This window comes from Amblyraja radiata, chromosome 9 (genome assembly GCF_010909765.2).
Source record: "Amblyraja radiata isolate CabotCenter1 chromosome 9, sAmbRad1.1.pri, whole genome shotgun sequence".
In the NCBI taxonomy this organism is placed as follows: Eukaryota; Metazoa; Chordata; class Chondrichthyes; order Rajiformes; family Rajidae; genus Amblyraja; species Amblyraja radiata.
Genome location: NC_045964.1, coordinates 8,932,835 through 8,950,092, shown reverse-complemented (window position 1 = coordinate 8,950,092; position 17,258 = coordinate 8,932,835). Strand labels below are relative to the sequence as shown.

The 17,258-nt window shown below is 43.5% G+C and overlaps 2 protein-coding genes across 2 annotated transcripts in view; both read left to right on the top strand.

The window, feature by feature from the left end:
• The window catches only part of LOC116976742, a 415,857-nt gene that overhangs the window by 167,220 nt on the left and 231,379 nt on the right, over positions 1-17,258 (top strand). The gene's annotated exons all lie outside the window — the stretch shown is intronic.
• LOC116976747 (MAX gene-associated protein-like) lies at positions 4,884-8,512 on the top strand. The gene is made up of 2 exons (XM_033026646.1): positions 4,884-5,082; positions 6,986-8,512. Exons 1-2 carry the CDS (start codon positions 5,004-5,006, stop codon positions 8,323-8,325), a joined length of 1,419 nt encoding a protein of 472 aa, XP_032882537.1. The 5' UTR covers positions 4,884-5,003; the 3' UTR covers positions 8,326-8,512.

Below are 17,258 nucleotides of genomic sequence, written 5' to 3'. Positions count from 1 at the left end.
AAACTGGAATATAACTGCGCAAAGCAGAGAGCACTAGATGTTGAGAAGAGAACGTCCATGCAGGAAGGAGATGACGCAAGTGAACAGCATTCCGTCAGTTGGAATACAGCATCTATATCATCTATGGACTCTCTACAGAAGGTGGCCATGGATTTGCAAATCCAGAAACCACCCAATGTCACTATGCTATGTAGTGGACAGGACTTAATGTCTGAGGCTGGTCGAGCAAAAGCTCTTATTCTCACCAGGAAACATTCATCACCTCCCCGTACGTAATTTTGCCTTCTATAGGTAGTATAATATTTTTGTATAATTGCACATTGTCAAAGCCACTTGGTGTAACACTGTTATTTTCCCATCTATAGTTGGTAAACAATATTAAGCAATTTCTAAATACAGTGGTTGGATATATTTTCTTCCGTTCACTTTTTGTTAATTTGCAGTCTACGTCTGTCCTCTCCATCGCTGAGTAACAGGAGAGTTGGGTGGAACCCTCCTGCGTTAAAGGTATCTTGAAGATCATTGGATCCCCTATTACTGAAGACATTTCATCTGCATAATCTGCTGCCTAATATTTGGAAAATATTTTCCACATTCAGTTTTTCTGATACACAGAAGTATTATAGAAATAGTGGAAGATAATTATTATTTTTGTTTCATTTCTGTTGCTACCTTCTACAAAGATTGCACTACTAAATGAAAGAACTTTTGAGGCTGAGCCACTTAGAAGAAACAGGCATGCCTTGAATGGAGATACAGTGCCCTTCATAATGTTTGGGACAAAGGCCGATCATTTATTTATTTGCCTCTGCTGTAATTTCTACATGGTGAAATCAAAATGTATACAAAACTGTGTAAGACCAGAATCTTAGTACTGTTAAGGGGCATTGTTAAGAGAGGTATTCCTCTTCCACCATTTTGTTGGATGTGTGCACACACTCAGCATGTACTTTTATTGTCGCGGAGGGCAAATTCATAGCTCATAGACTGAAACAAATTATTTCCCCGGGTCCAGCCCATCCGGGCCAATTGCAGGACATAAAGGAGGGTCAAGAGCCCTTTTGTCCTTTCTTGGCTCTCCGATCCGTTTGCAGTCAGTCAGATGTATCCAACGGGAATGGTCTTCAACCTTCATGGCGGTTACTGTTGTTAGTAGCACCTGGTACGGTCCCTTCCAGTGTGGTCCTAATTTCTTACGATCCCAGTTCCTTATCAGTACGTAGTTTCCTGGTAGTATGGATTTCCCCGTGTTCAACTGATCGTGGCTTCTGTACCTCTCAGAACTGACAAGGCATGGGTTAATTGCTGTGCATATGTAATTCATTAATCGCTGAGGGCAAGTAGGTCAAAACTAACTTCCACACTCTTAGTCACACCCCGGGGGGTACGTAACGGCCGGCCGTACATTATTTCAGCTGGTGTTAGTTTAGTAGCTCCATGTGGGATCATCCTTATTTCAAAGAGGACCAAGGGAAGGACCTTAACCCAAATCTGCCCTGTTTCCTCCGTTAGTTTAGCCAATTTAGTCTTCAGGGCTCCATTTGCCCTCTCGACCACTGCGGCCAGCTGTGGGCGGTGAACACAGTGGAATTGCTGTTTAATGATAAAATGCTGACACAATTCTTCATTAATCTTTGCGATAAAGTGGGGACCGTTATCGGAACTAATAATGGTAGGCAACCCAAAACGAGGTGTGATTCATTTTAAAATAGGTGTTACCCTAGTCTCAGCTGTCGCATTTACCGTTGGCAAAGCTTCAATCCATCGGCTCAACAAATCTACAATTTCTAAGCAATACTTATAACAATGTTATAATACCTATGGTAAAAATATAAAAATTATCTGTATACACTCGAAGGGTCAGCCTGACATTGGTGCCACTCCCTTTGGACATTTTACCGATTTGGCAGGATTGTATCGCCTGCAAATTTCACATTCCGAGGCCTGTTTTAACGCCTACTGGCGAATTTTGGGATGCCACCATGTTTCTTTTGCCATCCTAACCAATCCCTCTTTACCAACATGCGTAAGCTAGTGTATATAGTTTAAAAGAACCGTCAGAAAAGCCAACTTGTCCGAGAGGGGTGAGCCAGAGGCCCGTCAAAGAGTTAACATTAGGCTTACCAAAATCAACTGTTTGGAACATCATTAAGAAGAAAGAGAGCACATGTGAGCTTACTAAGCACAAAATGACTTGCAGGCGAAGGAAGATCTCCACAGCTGATGACAGAATAATTCTCTCTTTGATCACAGTCCACAAAAGACTTCATGAACAGAAATACAGAGGCTGCACTGCAAGATGCAAACTACTTGGCAGCTGCAAAAAATAGGATGGCCAGGTTACAGCTTGCTAAGAAGTACTTAAAAGAGCAACCACAGTTCTGGAAAAAGATCTTATCGAAAACCACGGTTCTGGAAAAAGATGAGACGAAGACTGAAGAACTTATATCAGACTGATGGCAAGAGTATGGAGGAGGGAAGGAATGATCCAAAGCATACCACTTCATCTGTGAAACACGGTGGTGGGAGTGTTATGGCCTGGGCATGTATGGCTGCTGAAGGTACTGGCTCACTTATCTTCATTGATGATACAACTGCTGATGGTAGTAGCATAATGAATTCTCAAGTGTAAAGACACATCCTATCTGCTCAAGCTCAAACAAATGCCTCAAAACTCATTGGCCGGCAGTTCATTCTACAGCAAGACAATGATCCCAAACATACTGCTAAAGCACCAAAGGAGTTTTTCAAAGCTAGAAAATTATCAATTCTTGAGTGGCCAAGTCAATCACCCTATCTGAACTGAATTGAGCATGCCTTTTATATGCTGAAGAGCAAACTGAAGGGGGCTGTCCCCAAAACAAGCATAAGCTAAAGATGGCTACAATACAGGCCCAGCAGAGCATCACCAGAGAAGACACCCAGTAACTGGTGGTCCATGAATCGCAGATTTCAAGCAGCCATTGGATGCAAAGGAAATGCACCAAAATATTAAACATGACTACTTTAATTTACAATGATTATGGTGCCAATCATTATGGTGACCTGAAATGGGGGGACTATGTATAAACACTGCTGTAATTTCTACATGATGAAACCAAAATGTATAAAAATGGCCATTATTAAAATCTTACAATGTGCACTTTAACCACATCCGGTTTTTTTCTATTCCAAATTCCAAATCTCAAATTGTGGAGTACAGAGGCAAATAAATAAATGATGGGTCTTTGTTCCAAACATTATGGAGGGCACTGTATGTACAAGGTTTTAAGAAGGAAAATGTAGTCGTGTATTGACAATGTTAATATTGTGTTAAGGAGAACAAGGCAATTCTGCAATTGGTTTATGTTTGATTTAGAGATACTGTACGGAAACAGGTTCTTCAGCCCATCGAGCCTGTACTGACCAGCGATCCCCACACATTAATACTATCCTACACACACACTGGGAACAATTTGCACTTATACCAAGACAATTTACCTACAAACCTGTACGTCTTTGGGGTGTGGGAGGAAACCGAATATCTCGGAGAAAACTCATGAGGAGAATGTACAAACTCCGTACAGACAGCAACCATAGTCAGGATCGAACCTAGGGCTCAATTGCTGCAAGCGCTGTAAGGCAACAACTCTACTGCTGTGCCATTGTGCCGCCCTTGATTCTTGATTCTATCGCTGTCCAAGTTGAGGAAATGAGCTCAGCCATTGTCATTGGTTGGACGATTTTAAAGCTGCCATGAGAGTTGACTCTTGAGTTTAGAGCTATAAATTGAGAGAGTGTTTCAGTGATGTTTAGAAAATTAGTGTTTAGAAAAGTATTTCATAGGTATGGGACCCAATCTTCTTCAAGATACCTATAAAGTCTGGTTGAAACAGACGCACACTTAACTGCAATGTTTCTGCCTCTCTTGTCTGACTCGTGCTGAATTGGCATTTGATGCTGTGGGTAAGATCAAGGAGATTTAACTTTCTCCCCTTTCAAGAGATCTGACATAAGAAAAAATCAAAATAGATTTGTTGATCTGAAGTGAAGGAGGAATTCCTGACAACAGTTTGGGTATTGGCCAAAAATTATAACAAGACCTAAAAGATACATGAAAACAACAGTTTAAGGGCCCATATCACTTTGCAGAGCCCCCTGCAGCATGAATCTTATGTGCACAAAGTCAATGTGCTGTGCATCACGTCTTGTTTAACTTTGTGCCAATGCCTTTTCTTTGTGAGTTTTAGCCATTGCAGAGCTCTCTGAGCAAGTGGGTCATGCATTGGGGAAAGAGGTGAGAGGATCAGGGAGAGTTTCTGACTTGGTGACTGATGGTGAGCTGTTTGTTTGAGCTGGGAGTAATTGTTCTGTGGTAGGGTGGTGGGAAACATAATCGGGGGAAGGTTTGAAACACACGCAATAGGTTTGAAATTAGGTCATTGGAGGGTGATGTGAATATATAGTGAAGAGCCAGAAAGATGTCATCACTGGATGATATGTGGGAGAGAACAGTGAGTGATGACAGGGAACAGAGAAGAGGAAGACATTTGAACTATTAGCTGCATGATTAGAAATGAAATGTCGTCATTGAGATGTTAATTTTTTGACAGAGTCTTCAACCTCCTCCATCCCGCTGACAACTGGAAGTTTGCTGATGACACCACAGGGTCACGTTCCGACTTTAAAGGGTCCTCTTATTTCGGGCCAAACTCCAGTCTTCACTACTGAGGGACACCTAAGTGAAAACCAGTCCAAGGGAGATGGTGTTAGTGGAACAACTATTGCAGGTATGCTATTGAGTTTAGGCTGGAACTTCAATGTGCTCCACATTTGTGAAAGGCTTCCCCTCCGCCCCCCCCCCTCACTTCTTCCTTTGTGTCACTCCCTATCCTTTGGGCATTGCCTCAGTTACTATACAACTGCAAGGGTTGCCAGTGCCACTTCAGGTAAACAACTTTACTATTGCGGGATCACTCAGTTCTACACTGACAACGTCTACACAGTTCACCACTAGACTTGGTATGGAGGCTGTAAGCTTCGGTTTGGCTGATGCGTGTCAAGGCAACGATGCCAGATTGAACGTGGCCGCAGTTTCAGTTGGTAAGCACGACATCAGTATTTCCTTTTCTGATTTCCATAGTATGTTTTAAAATACCGAGAACTCAAGTTTTCAGTATATGCCCATTGTCCCAATACATTAGTGTGAGGGAGATTTCAAATGGAGGAGAGAATTGTGATCTTATAAAAAATAATAGATGCATTCACACTTCCGTTTCCAGGATGTATATTGGTTAACGCCCATCAGTCGAAATCTGATGAGAGTGCCCTTTCTGGCTGACACCAGATAAAGACGGACAATTAACACCCCCTCCGCACACAATCTTTCACTTTCGACACCATTGCAGTTGTTAGTCAACACAAGTTCATACGGTCTAGAGAAATAGGAGCAGAATTGGGCTATTCGGCCCATCAAGTCTACTCCGCGATTCAATCATGGCTGATGTATCTCTCCCTCCTAGCCTCATTCTCCTGCCTTCTCCCCATAACCTCTGACACCTGAAGAAGCTTTGAGGGTCTGGGGATTCATTCTAATTCAACTTCAATCATTCTAACTTAGTATCGAATTATCTTGGTACTTTGGTTGATGAGGAATGGCTAAAGCTATAACTGTTGCCTCTACTCTTTCTGAGCACTGATGAATGTCCCTTTTGGGATTGCTTTACCCAGTGCTTTATAGTTTTGAGATTGTCAGATCCCAGTGCAAAGGCAGCTTTATTCACACACACATCCACACAGTTAATCATGCAATACTTTAGGGTCTATCTATCAGAGTCCCAAATTACCATCTGTCACCTTTGGTGTTTGTCACTGGTATCTTCACTGGGCTCCCAGAGTGTGGGGTTCTCTACTCTTCATGAAGGTTGGTCTCCATCTCAGGTGGTGCTGTTGCTGTCCACACCTTTGATTGGAACTCACAAAGTAAGCTTTTGCGTGGTTGTGATCCTCGCTGGCTGTTGTTAAGTTTCTTCCTGCTGATTATGCTGCTGATTGGTTATGCCCCTGCTGTGGCCTTCCTGAAACCTCTCTGCTTGATCAGTTGAATATCCCTCCCACCCAGCCACTGTAAGTCACCTCAATGGATCAAAGCCCTTGAGGGACGTTTTGAATGCACCCCTCCAAATAAAGGAGAGGCAAGAAACCAAGACTACAATGAGTCTGCTTCCCTATTCTTTCGCTTTCCCTGAACCGATATTTATGTTGAATATTCAATCACTGATCAGTAACACCGTTTCTTGTCTTAGCATCACTAACTTGTGAGCTCCGACTGAATGTCTGGCGGCCTAGCTGATTTAAGATCAGCTTGACCATCCTTCTCATTGGTCCCAGATTCCTGTTTTAGAGTGTGCTTGGCCACACAAATGTGCTGATAGTCCCATAACAACATATGAGATAAGATTAACTGATGTTATGTGAGTCATGTTTGTTGTTATGAGGATTTCCATGTAATTACAATTAATTTGCAGTACAGGAAATATGTTTCTTGATGTGTAGGAAGGAACTGCAGATGCTGGGTTAAACAGAAGATAGACACAAAATGTTGGAGTAACTCAGCAGGACAGGCAGCATCTCTGGAGAGAAGGGTGACATTTATTTTTTTCCAGTCCTGAGTTACTCCAGCATTTTGTGTCTTATGTTTTTTGATATTCCTCACATGTTACTTTTTCATACCTGATCATTGAGTTCTGGATGATGGCCTGGCAGTTCATGGGAATACACATCCAAAGTGACTCACCCAAGCTAAGGTTGCACACCTCACAGTAACCATTTAAGGAGCAACATTGGTTGAGGGAATTTGTTGTTTGCACATTTCATTACTGGAAACATGATAGACAAAAATAACTTGTTAATAAACTTGTTGTAGATTGAAACTACGAAAAAAGGTATCAATAGTAGATTACTAATCTTGCAATTACGTTTTTATTTGTTTTGTGTGTCACCCTAGATGATGAAGTGTCTTCATTCATGATGCCGAGAATAGTGAATGTAATGTCATTGGCAACTGGCGAATCCCTATTGCTGAATCTAGAAGAAGCGAATGATTCTTGTGCACTGGTTCCACAGCCACGTGATTTCAGCGTGAAAGGGAGGAAGCATACATCACAACAGCTTAATCCTACGACCAGTAAGAAACCAAGTTTGCCCATTATAAAGAGCAACTCGCAGTCATCTGGGCAGTTTACTGCACCTGATGAGAGTGAGGCCATGTCATTTCTTGTTTCATCAGAGGCCCCAGAATCCGAATGTGCCCAGCAACAAACCCAACAGACTGCAGATTCTCATTCAATGAATGCTGACAATAACGCTGAGTTACCCAAAGCGCTGGATCTGTCTGGTTTGCCTGATGGAGCCGCAGTGTCTTGTGCAAGGCATTCTTGGAATCAAGATTTGGTCCCAGGAGAGTCGAAATCTGTGACTGAGATAATACTTGGAGATAAATTGGAACTGCAGGTTATGAGTGGCCGATTGCAGGCATGCAGTATGGACAAAGCTGGTGGGCAGAGTGACAGAGATGCAGAACTATCAGCATCTCAGCTCCTCAAACCATTGTTGAAAGCAAATGGCTCAGCAACTGGTGACATGGTGGACACTGAGGGATATGAGCCATTCACATCACTTTTAAACGAGCTTGCATTTTTAAATCAGCATTTCTCCGATGAAGAAAGTCCAGATACATCAATGTCAGACCACCACACATTGGGCTTTATTGGCAGAGGAAGCCAAGGGGACAGCATGGATGAATTGTTGATCCATGGACCAGTAAGACTGATGGACATCGATGCTGTTGACAGTACGACAGTACTGAAGCAAGTGGAAGGGAGGGAGTGCGGTGGCTCCACCAGTCCCCTGGTGTTGCAGCTGGAAAGAGAAGACTTGAATGTTGAACAATTGCTTGCCGATGAGATGCCTGTGGATTCTCAGAGTGAGTTAGATAATTGCACACTTGACTTTGAGGGCAACTCTATGAGTGGTTCAAACAGTTCAGTAAACGTTTCTCCTCCGCCACTCATCCATATGAAGACAACTTCCTCTTCAACAAATACAGAGATCCCAAGTTCTTTGGATCTGCACTGGAGACCCATGCCTAAGCTGGCACCACTTGGTTTAGTTAAGGGGTCTGGGAAAGGTGAATCATCAGACCAGACTGAGTCAGAATCTGAGATTTCTCCAGAGAGTAGCAAGCCTATGCCTGCTTTGGCTCGAATCTCCTCCCCACAACAAACCAGCATGGAGGGTCCAGAAGTTGCTTTGGAAGAACACAATAACTTCAAAATGACTTCATAGTTGCTTCTTGCCTGCTCATAGTAATTTTACGGAAAGCAAACGTATGTTCGATCTCTCCAATGGGGAGTTTAAATATGAAATTGAGGTTTGGAGATATGTGGTTCATTCGCTCGTGTGTCAGACGATGTAGATCTGTGGTGATCATGTATTGAATGTTATTAAATTACTAAGTGCAGGTTTGGATAATGGATCTGATATAGTTTCTGGTATTGTCCATCATGAAGTTGCACTGATCATGGCTGAATGCTGCGGTGCTATTATTTGCAGGGAGTTCAGCTAAAGCTAGGTATTCCTAGTTCTATCTTGCTACGTGGAATCTTCAATTTAACTCCCGTTTTCCCCGGCAATTAAGACGCACCTGCGGCGAAGATGCACCCACAATTTAAGTTGCTACATTTTGAGAAAAGGATGGCGGGACAGAATCAAGGGTTTGGTTTAGTCCAGGGGTCGGCAACATCGCCTGCGTGCCCCGGGACTGGCTGCAGTTCTCAGATCCCTCGCATCCCCAGGACTGGCTTCAGTTCCCAGATCCCTCATGTCCCCAGGACTAGCTGCAGTTCCCAAGTCGCCTGCGAGCCCCGGGACTAGTATAGAATAGAAATAGAATAGAATAACGTTTATTGTCATTTGAACCTAAGTTCAAACGAAATTACGTTTCTGCAGTCATACAAACAAGAAAGAAACCAAGTTACACAATTAACACAATTTACATAAACATCCATCACAGTGAATCCCCAAATACCTCCTCACTGTGATGGAAAGCAAAGTCTTGTCACTCCCCTGTCCTTTATTCTTCTCCCGATGTTAAAGCAGGCGATGGTAAGTCCCGCGACCGTTAAGGCCGAGCCCAGCGATGTAAGGCCCCGCTCCGGGTCTTGATGTTGGAGCCCCCGGCGGGCGATGGCAAGTCCCGCGGCTGTTAAAGCCATGCCGGGCGATGTAAGGCCCCGCTCTGGGTCGTTGTCAACTCCGCAATTCGGCCGGGAGAAGTTTGCCATTGCGGGAGCTCCGAAAAGCGGTCTACCACCAGGGACCCGCGAGCTCCCGATGTCACCGTCCACCAGGCATGCGGCTGGAGCCTCCGAAGCTCCGAAGTCGGGTCGCAGCCGCATGCCAACACAGCTATCCACGCTCCGAAGCTGGGCAGCTCCACGATGGTGAGTCCGCAGGCTCAGCGACTGGAGCCCCCAGGTCGTTCCGGTTGGAGGCTGCTCCACGGTGCTAGGCCCCAATGACAACGGAGACCCAACAGGGAAAAGGTCAGGACCCCGTACAGGGAAGAGATTTAAAAGTCCCACCCCCCCATCCTCCCCACATATACACAGCTAAAATAATATATAAACTACATCCAAAACATGCACTTAACAGTACAAAAAGAGAAAAAAAAGACAGACGGACTGCAGAGACCGCAGCCGCGAGGCGTCGCCACTTCAATACTGTCAATAGTAGAGAGAGAGAGGGAGAGTGAGCCCGGGATGGAGCAGGCTGCCTTCCGCACAGTAGCTACCCGCCAACCACCACCTCCACTGGTTGCACCTGTGCCAAAGGACACTAGCTGGCTGGCGGCCGGTTCCGCTGTCCGGTCCTGGTAGCTGCTCGCAGCCATCCGAGCTACTTCCCTCCCCGGCCACAATGCGGTGGCTCCACGCCCATCGCGCTGCGGCAGCGTTGAGTGAGCTGCTGACATGATCCCCGACCCCCTCCTTCTCAACGCTCCTGCCCTCCCCGCAACATTACCACGGGTGGCCCAGAGAATTTGTGCAGCCCACGCCGTGCTGACCCGGGCCAGACTCCCACAAGCTGTGAAAGGACCTCCCTCCCCCTTCCACCCCCACCCCTTGGCTATCGTTCTTGATGTTGCTGTACTGAGGGATAGCCAAGTCTATCTTTCTTGACTAACAACCTAACCTTTGGCCTCCAAGACCCAGGTAAATTTTCGTGCCTTATTTTTGGGTAAAAAATAGCGTCTTCATTGCCGGGAAATACGGGTAATTTGGAGAATTTCTGTGTAGTTTTTAACTTAAGCATGGAGATTCCAAGCTTAACTTTCGGGGAACCTTTTGTATTTACTTTGTATAATGAAATTTGAGCTTTGCTTGCTAGAGCAATCATTGAATTGTTGCATAAGATTACTTTCAGTGTTTTGATAATCCAGTTCTGAAAAGATGTTGGTGCATTCGAAACTCACAGATTACCTTTTGAATTTCCTGATACTGGAACAAATGTGTTTTAAATTGTGTATTGTGTTAAAACTAATTAAAATAAATTACGTTGTGCAGCAGAAGTTAAGCCGACAAATCTAATGTTTGGTGTGTATTAGAAGATGTGTAAATACTGTATTTCACAATATGTTTTTAAAAATGTGTAGCAGAGACTTTTGTGTTTTCTTTTGTCGAGATCCCACGGAGTTTGTACTTTCTCCCCATGACCACGTGGGTTTTCTCTGAGATCTTCGGTTTCCTCACACACTCCAAAGACCTACAGGTTTGTAGGTTAATTGGCTTGGTCTAAGTGTAAATTGGCCTCAGTGTGTCAGCAACGTTAATGTGCAGGGATCACTGGTCAGTGCGGACTCGGTGGGCCGAAGGACCTGTTTCTGCGCTGTTTCTCGAAACTAAACTAAAAGTGGTATATTCATTATGTACTAGGGCAATCGGGTCCTTGGTTGTCAGGTATGTCTCTTATAAGGAGTTCACTACATGAATGCCTGCACATTGGGGAAGACTGCAGTACTGGGAGATACTGTGCCTGTTCCTATGGGCTGCAAGTAAACTAATGAAACCTACTGTCCTCCATTATGAAGTTTGAGTGATATTCTTGCATAACAGTGATCAATAACAAAATATGCACAGACCAGCAACTAGTAATGTTACAAAATTTTGAGATTTTAAAAATCAAGTCTGCAATTTATCCCACCAGATAAAGCATAAAAAGAAGTTTAATTTGACACCTAATTCACTTTCATATCTCAAGTATTAAAAAAGTTATGGCCATTTTCATACTCGGAAATTAGCATCTTGTTCCCTATTGATTTTCTATGGACATAACAAAAAAGCTGTGATCCTGGACAATCAAAAGCCCATAACTTTCTTAAAAATTAAGAGAACTGAATGAAATTTTCAGTTATCATAGATTGAAGCATTCTGAAACAAATATAAAACAATCTTACTTGGATGACCTGAAATTAAAGCATATAATTAGTTAGTTACCCAATTGTAGCTAATTCCAAACTTCAATTACTAGATCTAAACATCTATCCATTTCTTAAGAAAAGATTAACATTTTTAAATAGCCTGTGTCCAAATAACATTCACAAAGAATTCACAATAAAACATGATTTTTAAATCTCATTTACATTAATTTATAGGCCAAATGGAAGGAATTTAGTGTTCAATTGCTGTAAATTAATGGCCATTTAAATCAGCTTTCGAGTGGGATCCTGTGGCACGCGCTGGTTTAGAACGTTCACATTGCGGTAGATTTGTGCCCCAAATGCCCAGAAAAATACTGCGGGATATAATGGGGCCCCAAATTAGCTACTCGCAACATAAAACTTTGTATAAAGGGATCTTAAGAAGCGCTTTTTAATGTAAAAATAAACAACCTACCTTCCGTTGTCCCCTGTATGAGATCCGTCCCGTTGTCGGCGGTTGCGGGTTTAGAGGTTAATTTTTAACTTACTATAAGAATTAAATAAACCCGTAAAATGTAAAAATAGCTCCAGCGAGCGAAACTTAAGCGATTTTTCGTCATCAACTTAGTAGGCTGAACAAGCTCGATTTGAACAGCCTAGGGAAAATCGCGTTTTAAACCCGACCCCCTCTAAACGGCGCCATAATCGCACACACGGGCTGGGACAGATCTTCAGCGACGCTTAAGGTAGGTTTTGCAACATACCTACAGCAACTGCAACTGGAATGATCCCAAGGCTAGGAAACTGAGAGTGACTCCATCATTCACGGCTAAAGCAATTCATCGTGTGTACAAAGCAGCATTTGACATTGTAGAATGTCACAGACCTTGTTGAAGGCAAACAAAGTAGAGAAATTAGAAATCATGCCAGAAACAAATTTGGCCAGCCATGTGATAGGAAAGGGGCTCGAACAAACAAATAAAAGCACTGAAAAGTCAAGTTGAAGATGTCAATAGGAAACTGCTCACACCCACAAACAAGTGTATCATTGCTCTCCTTTTCACTGTTACTGTTGCATTTTATTCCAAATATCTGTACTATAGTAATTGCAAATCATTATTCACTTTTATCCATCCTCACCTGTATAAAAAAAACATTGTTTCTCCATACCATCACTCAGCATTTCCCATGCTCATTACTGCCCCAAACCTAGTTATGATTCAATTGACAACCCCATTCAGATGAAGACTCGTGGCAGTCTTGTACAGCAAATTTCCGTCTATTCTGAATGTGAGGCCATTATTTATGAGTGGTTCTTTATCTCTCAAGAATAAGAGAAATATTTCATGTTTATTGATGTGGTGCGGGCTCGAAGGGCTGAATGGTCTACTCCTGCAACTATTGTCTATTTAAACACCTGCAACATTCCACCCAATAAAGTACTGAAAAGAATTGCACAAGATACAACTTCTTCCAGAGACTTTGCTGCCAGTTCGTGTTGAATTATGCTTTTCTACTGACGGTTTGTGCTGCTGTTTCTAATTCAATAATATGTAAGTTCAATATCCAGGTGACGTGAATGAACTTCTTAAGATAATTTCCATCTGCACATGACAAAGTAACCTGATATGACCAAGCTGTCAATACAGTATGATCTTCAAAGGGTTTCAAAGGTCTTTTGTCACGTATCAAGGTGCAGTGATTTCCATACGAAACAAAAAGCAACAAGGCACACAACTGCATAAAGTTTAACATAAACATCCACCACAGCAGATTCCCCACATTTCTCACTGATGGAGGGCAAAAAAGTCCAATCTTCTTCCTCATTATTCTCCCGGGGCAGTTGAACAATCCATCGGGGCGATCGAAACTCCCGTAGCCAGCAGTCGAAGCCCCCGCGTCGGGGTGATCGAAATCCCACATAGCGACAATCTAAACTCCCGCATCAGGGTGGTCAAAACTCCCGCGGCTTAGAGTTCCCAAAGTCAGTCTCTGACCAGAGACCGCGGGCTCTGTGATGTTAAAGTCCGCACGTTTGGAGTTCCGAGGTCGACCCCAGGCAAAAGGATCACGCGTTCCGCGATGGGAAATCCTCAGGCGACCGCGGTGGAGCTCTCAAAATCAGTCTCCAGAAAAGACCGCCAACTCCACTATGTCAGCCCGCAGTGCGGACTGAGATACAATACGGAAAAAAACCCCATCTCCGTCTAGGTAAGAGATTAGAAAAAGTTTCCCCCAACCTCCCACATAAAACAAGCTAAAGAAGATACATTTAACACCATTAAAACACAAAGGACTGACAGACTGTTGGTGAGGCAGCCATTGCTCGTTAATCTTGCTGTTGTTCAATTGACTCCATGAGCATTAGTGGCATGATTTGTTGCATTCCAATATACTGAGTTCTGTATAGGAGTCTGAAGAAGGGTCTTGACCCAAAAAGTCACCCATTCCTTCTCTCCAGAGATGCTGCCAATCCCGCTGAGTTACTCCAGCATTTTGTGTCTATCACTGAATTCTATATTTGGCTATTTTGAATACTTCAGAGAATATCTCTGCCAGAGTGTTGATTCTGAGCCACCTACATCGTATTGCAAATTGTACCTTCTCTGGGATTGTATTCTCTCTGTTCATGTATTCAAGATTCAAGAGAGTTTATTGTCATGTGTCCCAGATAGGACAATGAAATTCTTGCTTTGCTTCAGCACAATATATAATATGCATAAATAAATACAGAACAGAACTGCTCAGTGTGACCATATACCAATGAATATATATGTATATATATTTATATATATAACACACATAAATAAACAGATAACGTGTAATAGGCTATTAATGATCAGAGTTTTGTTTGAGTTGAGTTTAATAGCCTGATGGCTGTGGGGAAGCGGCTATTCCTGAACCTGGATGTTGCAGATTTCAGGCTCCTGTACCTTCTACCTGAAGGCAGCGGGGAGATGAGTAAGTGGCCATGATGGTGAGGGTCCTTGATGATGCTGGCAGCCATTTTGAGGCAGCGACTGCGATAGATCCACTCGATGGTAGGGAGATCAGAGCCCATGATGGGTTGGGCAGTGCTTTCAACTTTTTGCAGTCTTAAGGGTACAGTATTTATTAGTAAAGATACAGTTTAAAGGATAAGGATTTTTAAAGTGTGAGGGAGTTGATTTTTAATTTGGGAGTAAGCTATGTCAGTGGAGATTAGCCCCGTGGTTTGCTCAGCCTGCAACATGTGGGAGATCAGGGATATGGTCGGTGTCCCTGATGACTACGTTTGCAGGAAGTGTGTCCAGCTGCAGCTACTGGCAGACCGCATTGAACGATTGGAGCTGCAGTTGGATTCATACTGGAGCATCCACGATGCTGAGAAAGTCGTGAATAGCACGTACAGTGAGTTGGTCACGCCGCAGGTAAAAGGTAAGAGGACAGAAAGGGAATGGGTGGCCAATAGCCAGCATAGCAGTAGGCAGGTAGTGCAGGAGTCCCCTGCGGTCATCTCCCTCCTAAACAGGTATACCATTTTGGATACTGTTGGAGATGGCTCATCAGGGGAAGGCAGCAGCAGCCAAGTTTATGGCACCATGGGTGGCTCTGCGGCACAGGAGGGGAGAAAAAAGAGTGGAAGGGCAATAGTAATAGGGGATTCAATTCTAAGGGGAATAGATAGGCGTTTCTGCAGCCGCAAACGAGACTCCAGGATGGTATGTTGCCTCCCTGGGGCAAGGGTCGGGGATGTCACTGAACGGCTGCAGAACATTCTGGAGGTGGAGGGTGAACAGCCAGTTGCCGTGGTGCACATTGGCACCAACGATATAGGTAAAAAAAGGATGGGGTCCTACAAGGTGAATTTAGGGAGCAAGGAGATAAACTTAAAAGTAGGACCTCAAAGGTAATAATCTCTGGATTACTACCAGTGCCACGGGCTAGTCAGAGTAGAAATAGGAGGATATTACAGATGAATACGTGACTTGAAAAATGGTGCAAGGGGGAGGGATTCAAATTTCTAGGGCATTGGAACCAGTTCTGGGGGAGGTGGGACCAGTACAAACAGGACGGTCTGCATCTGGGCTGGAATGGAACCAATGTCCTTAGGGCTAGTGCTGTCGGGGAGGGTTTAAACTAATGTGGCAGGGGAATGGGTGTAAGAGGCAGGGGGGTGTAAAATGAGGGTAGAAGCAATAGGTAGCAAGGTGAAAAGTAAAAGTGGCAGGCAGACAAATCCAGGGCAAAAATCAAAAAGGGCCACTTTTCAACATAATTGTATAAGGGGTAAGAGTGTTGTAAAAACAAGCCTGAAGGCTTTGTATCTTAATGCAGGGAGCATTCGTAATAAGGTGGATGAGTTGAATGTGCAGATAGTTATTAATGAATATGATATAGTTGGGATCACGGAGACATGGCTCCAGGGTGACCAAGGCTGGGAGCTGAACATCCAGGGATATTCAATATTCAGGAGGGATAGACAGAAAGGAAAAGGAGGCAGGGTAGCGTTGCTGGTTAGAGAGGAGATTAACGCAATAGAAAGGAAGGACATTAGCTTGGAGGATGTGGAATCGATATGGGTAGAGCTGCGAAACACTAAGGGGCAGAAAACGCTAGTGGGAGTTGTGTACAGGCCACCTAACAGTAGTAGTGGAGTTGGGGATGGCATCAAACAGATAATTAGAAATGCGTGCAACGGACTTCCGGTGGCGTCATGGAGTATTAAGGCGCGGCATTGAGCTTCTCCCCCGTAAAAAATTATAAAAAGCCGTTTTAAAGTCAGCACCGATTTCAAAAAAACTCACCGGAGTCGCCTGGTGTTGTGTAAGGGTGATATCATCAGAAGGTGACGTGAAAATCGGGGAGATTAATGGTGAAATCGGGAGTTTAAATGAGCAGAGATAATCGTTCAAGGGCGCCAGAGAAAAACACTATCAGTCTTCAGCTCGAGAAAGTATTGGATACTCTGTAAACGACAGAAGAAGGTTTAGAAGAAGAATCTTACAGCCAAGGGTCTCTGCTTGAAATGGCAACAAAAGGAGACAAGAAGGAGAAGGGGGTAAAGCAAATGCTTTTAGATATGACTGCTACAATCAACATTACACTGGTGAAGATGCAAAGTACGGAGTCTCATATGGAGAGTAACAAGCAGAGTATGGAGACTAGCATGGAGAGAATTTCTCAAAAATTCATAATACTTGCAGTGAGTTAAAAGAACTGAAAAAGCAGTATAAGGAATTTGATAAGAGATTAAAATCAGAGTGTGTCAGAATTGAAAATGATTACAACAAGAAACTTAAAGGTGTGAAGGATGATATCGGAAAGCTGGATGAGATAATGGAAGAGATGGAGAATGAGATAAAAGAGATTGTCTCAGAAATAAAGAGTCTGAAACAATCACAAAAAACTGATTAGGAAAAACTTGGAAGAATGACTGATAAATGTCTGGACCTGGAAGCAAGAGCTCGAAGACATAACCTGAGGATTCTCGGAGTAGAGGAAGGACGAGAGGGACATGAATCTCCAGCGTGTACTTTCGTTACTGATTTACTCAAAGATGTCTCTGAACTGTCGGAAGAACCAAGAATAGACGTCGCTCACCGAGTTGGGTATGTTGCAAGAGGAACAAATTATTCAATACAGATAATTGTGAAATTCCGTGACATCTCTTCAGTGGAATTTATATTGAAAAAGATCGCTCATGGGAAGAAGCTGACATACCGTGGGGATAATGTGCGAATATTTCGCGATTACTCTCCCGAGGTAGTCCCGAAAATTAGATTGTTTACACATGCAAGACACACTTTGAGGGATGTCC

What these genes read in the sequence shown, in the direction of transcription:
- LOC116976747 (XM_033026646.1), top strand. Translation starts at nt 5,004, where the DNA reads ATGGAGGCTGTAAGCTTCGGTTTGGCTGATGCGTGTCAAGGCAACGAT. An exon ending in CGTGGCCGCAGTTTCAGTTG is followed by an intron (nt 5,083 to 6,985) that starts GTAAGCACGACA and finishes GTGTCACCCTAG; the next exon opens with ATGATGAAGTGTCTTCATTC.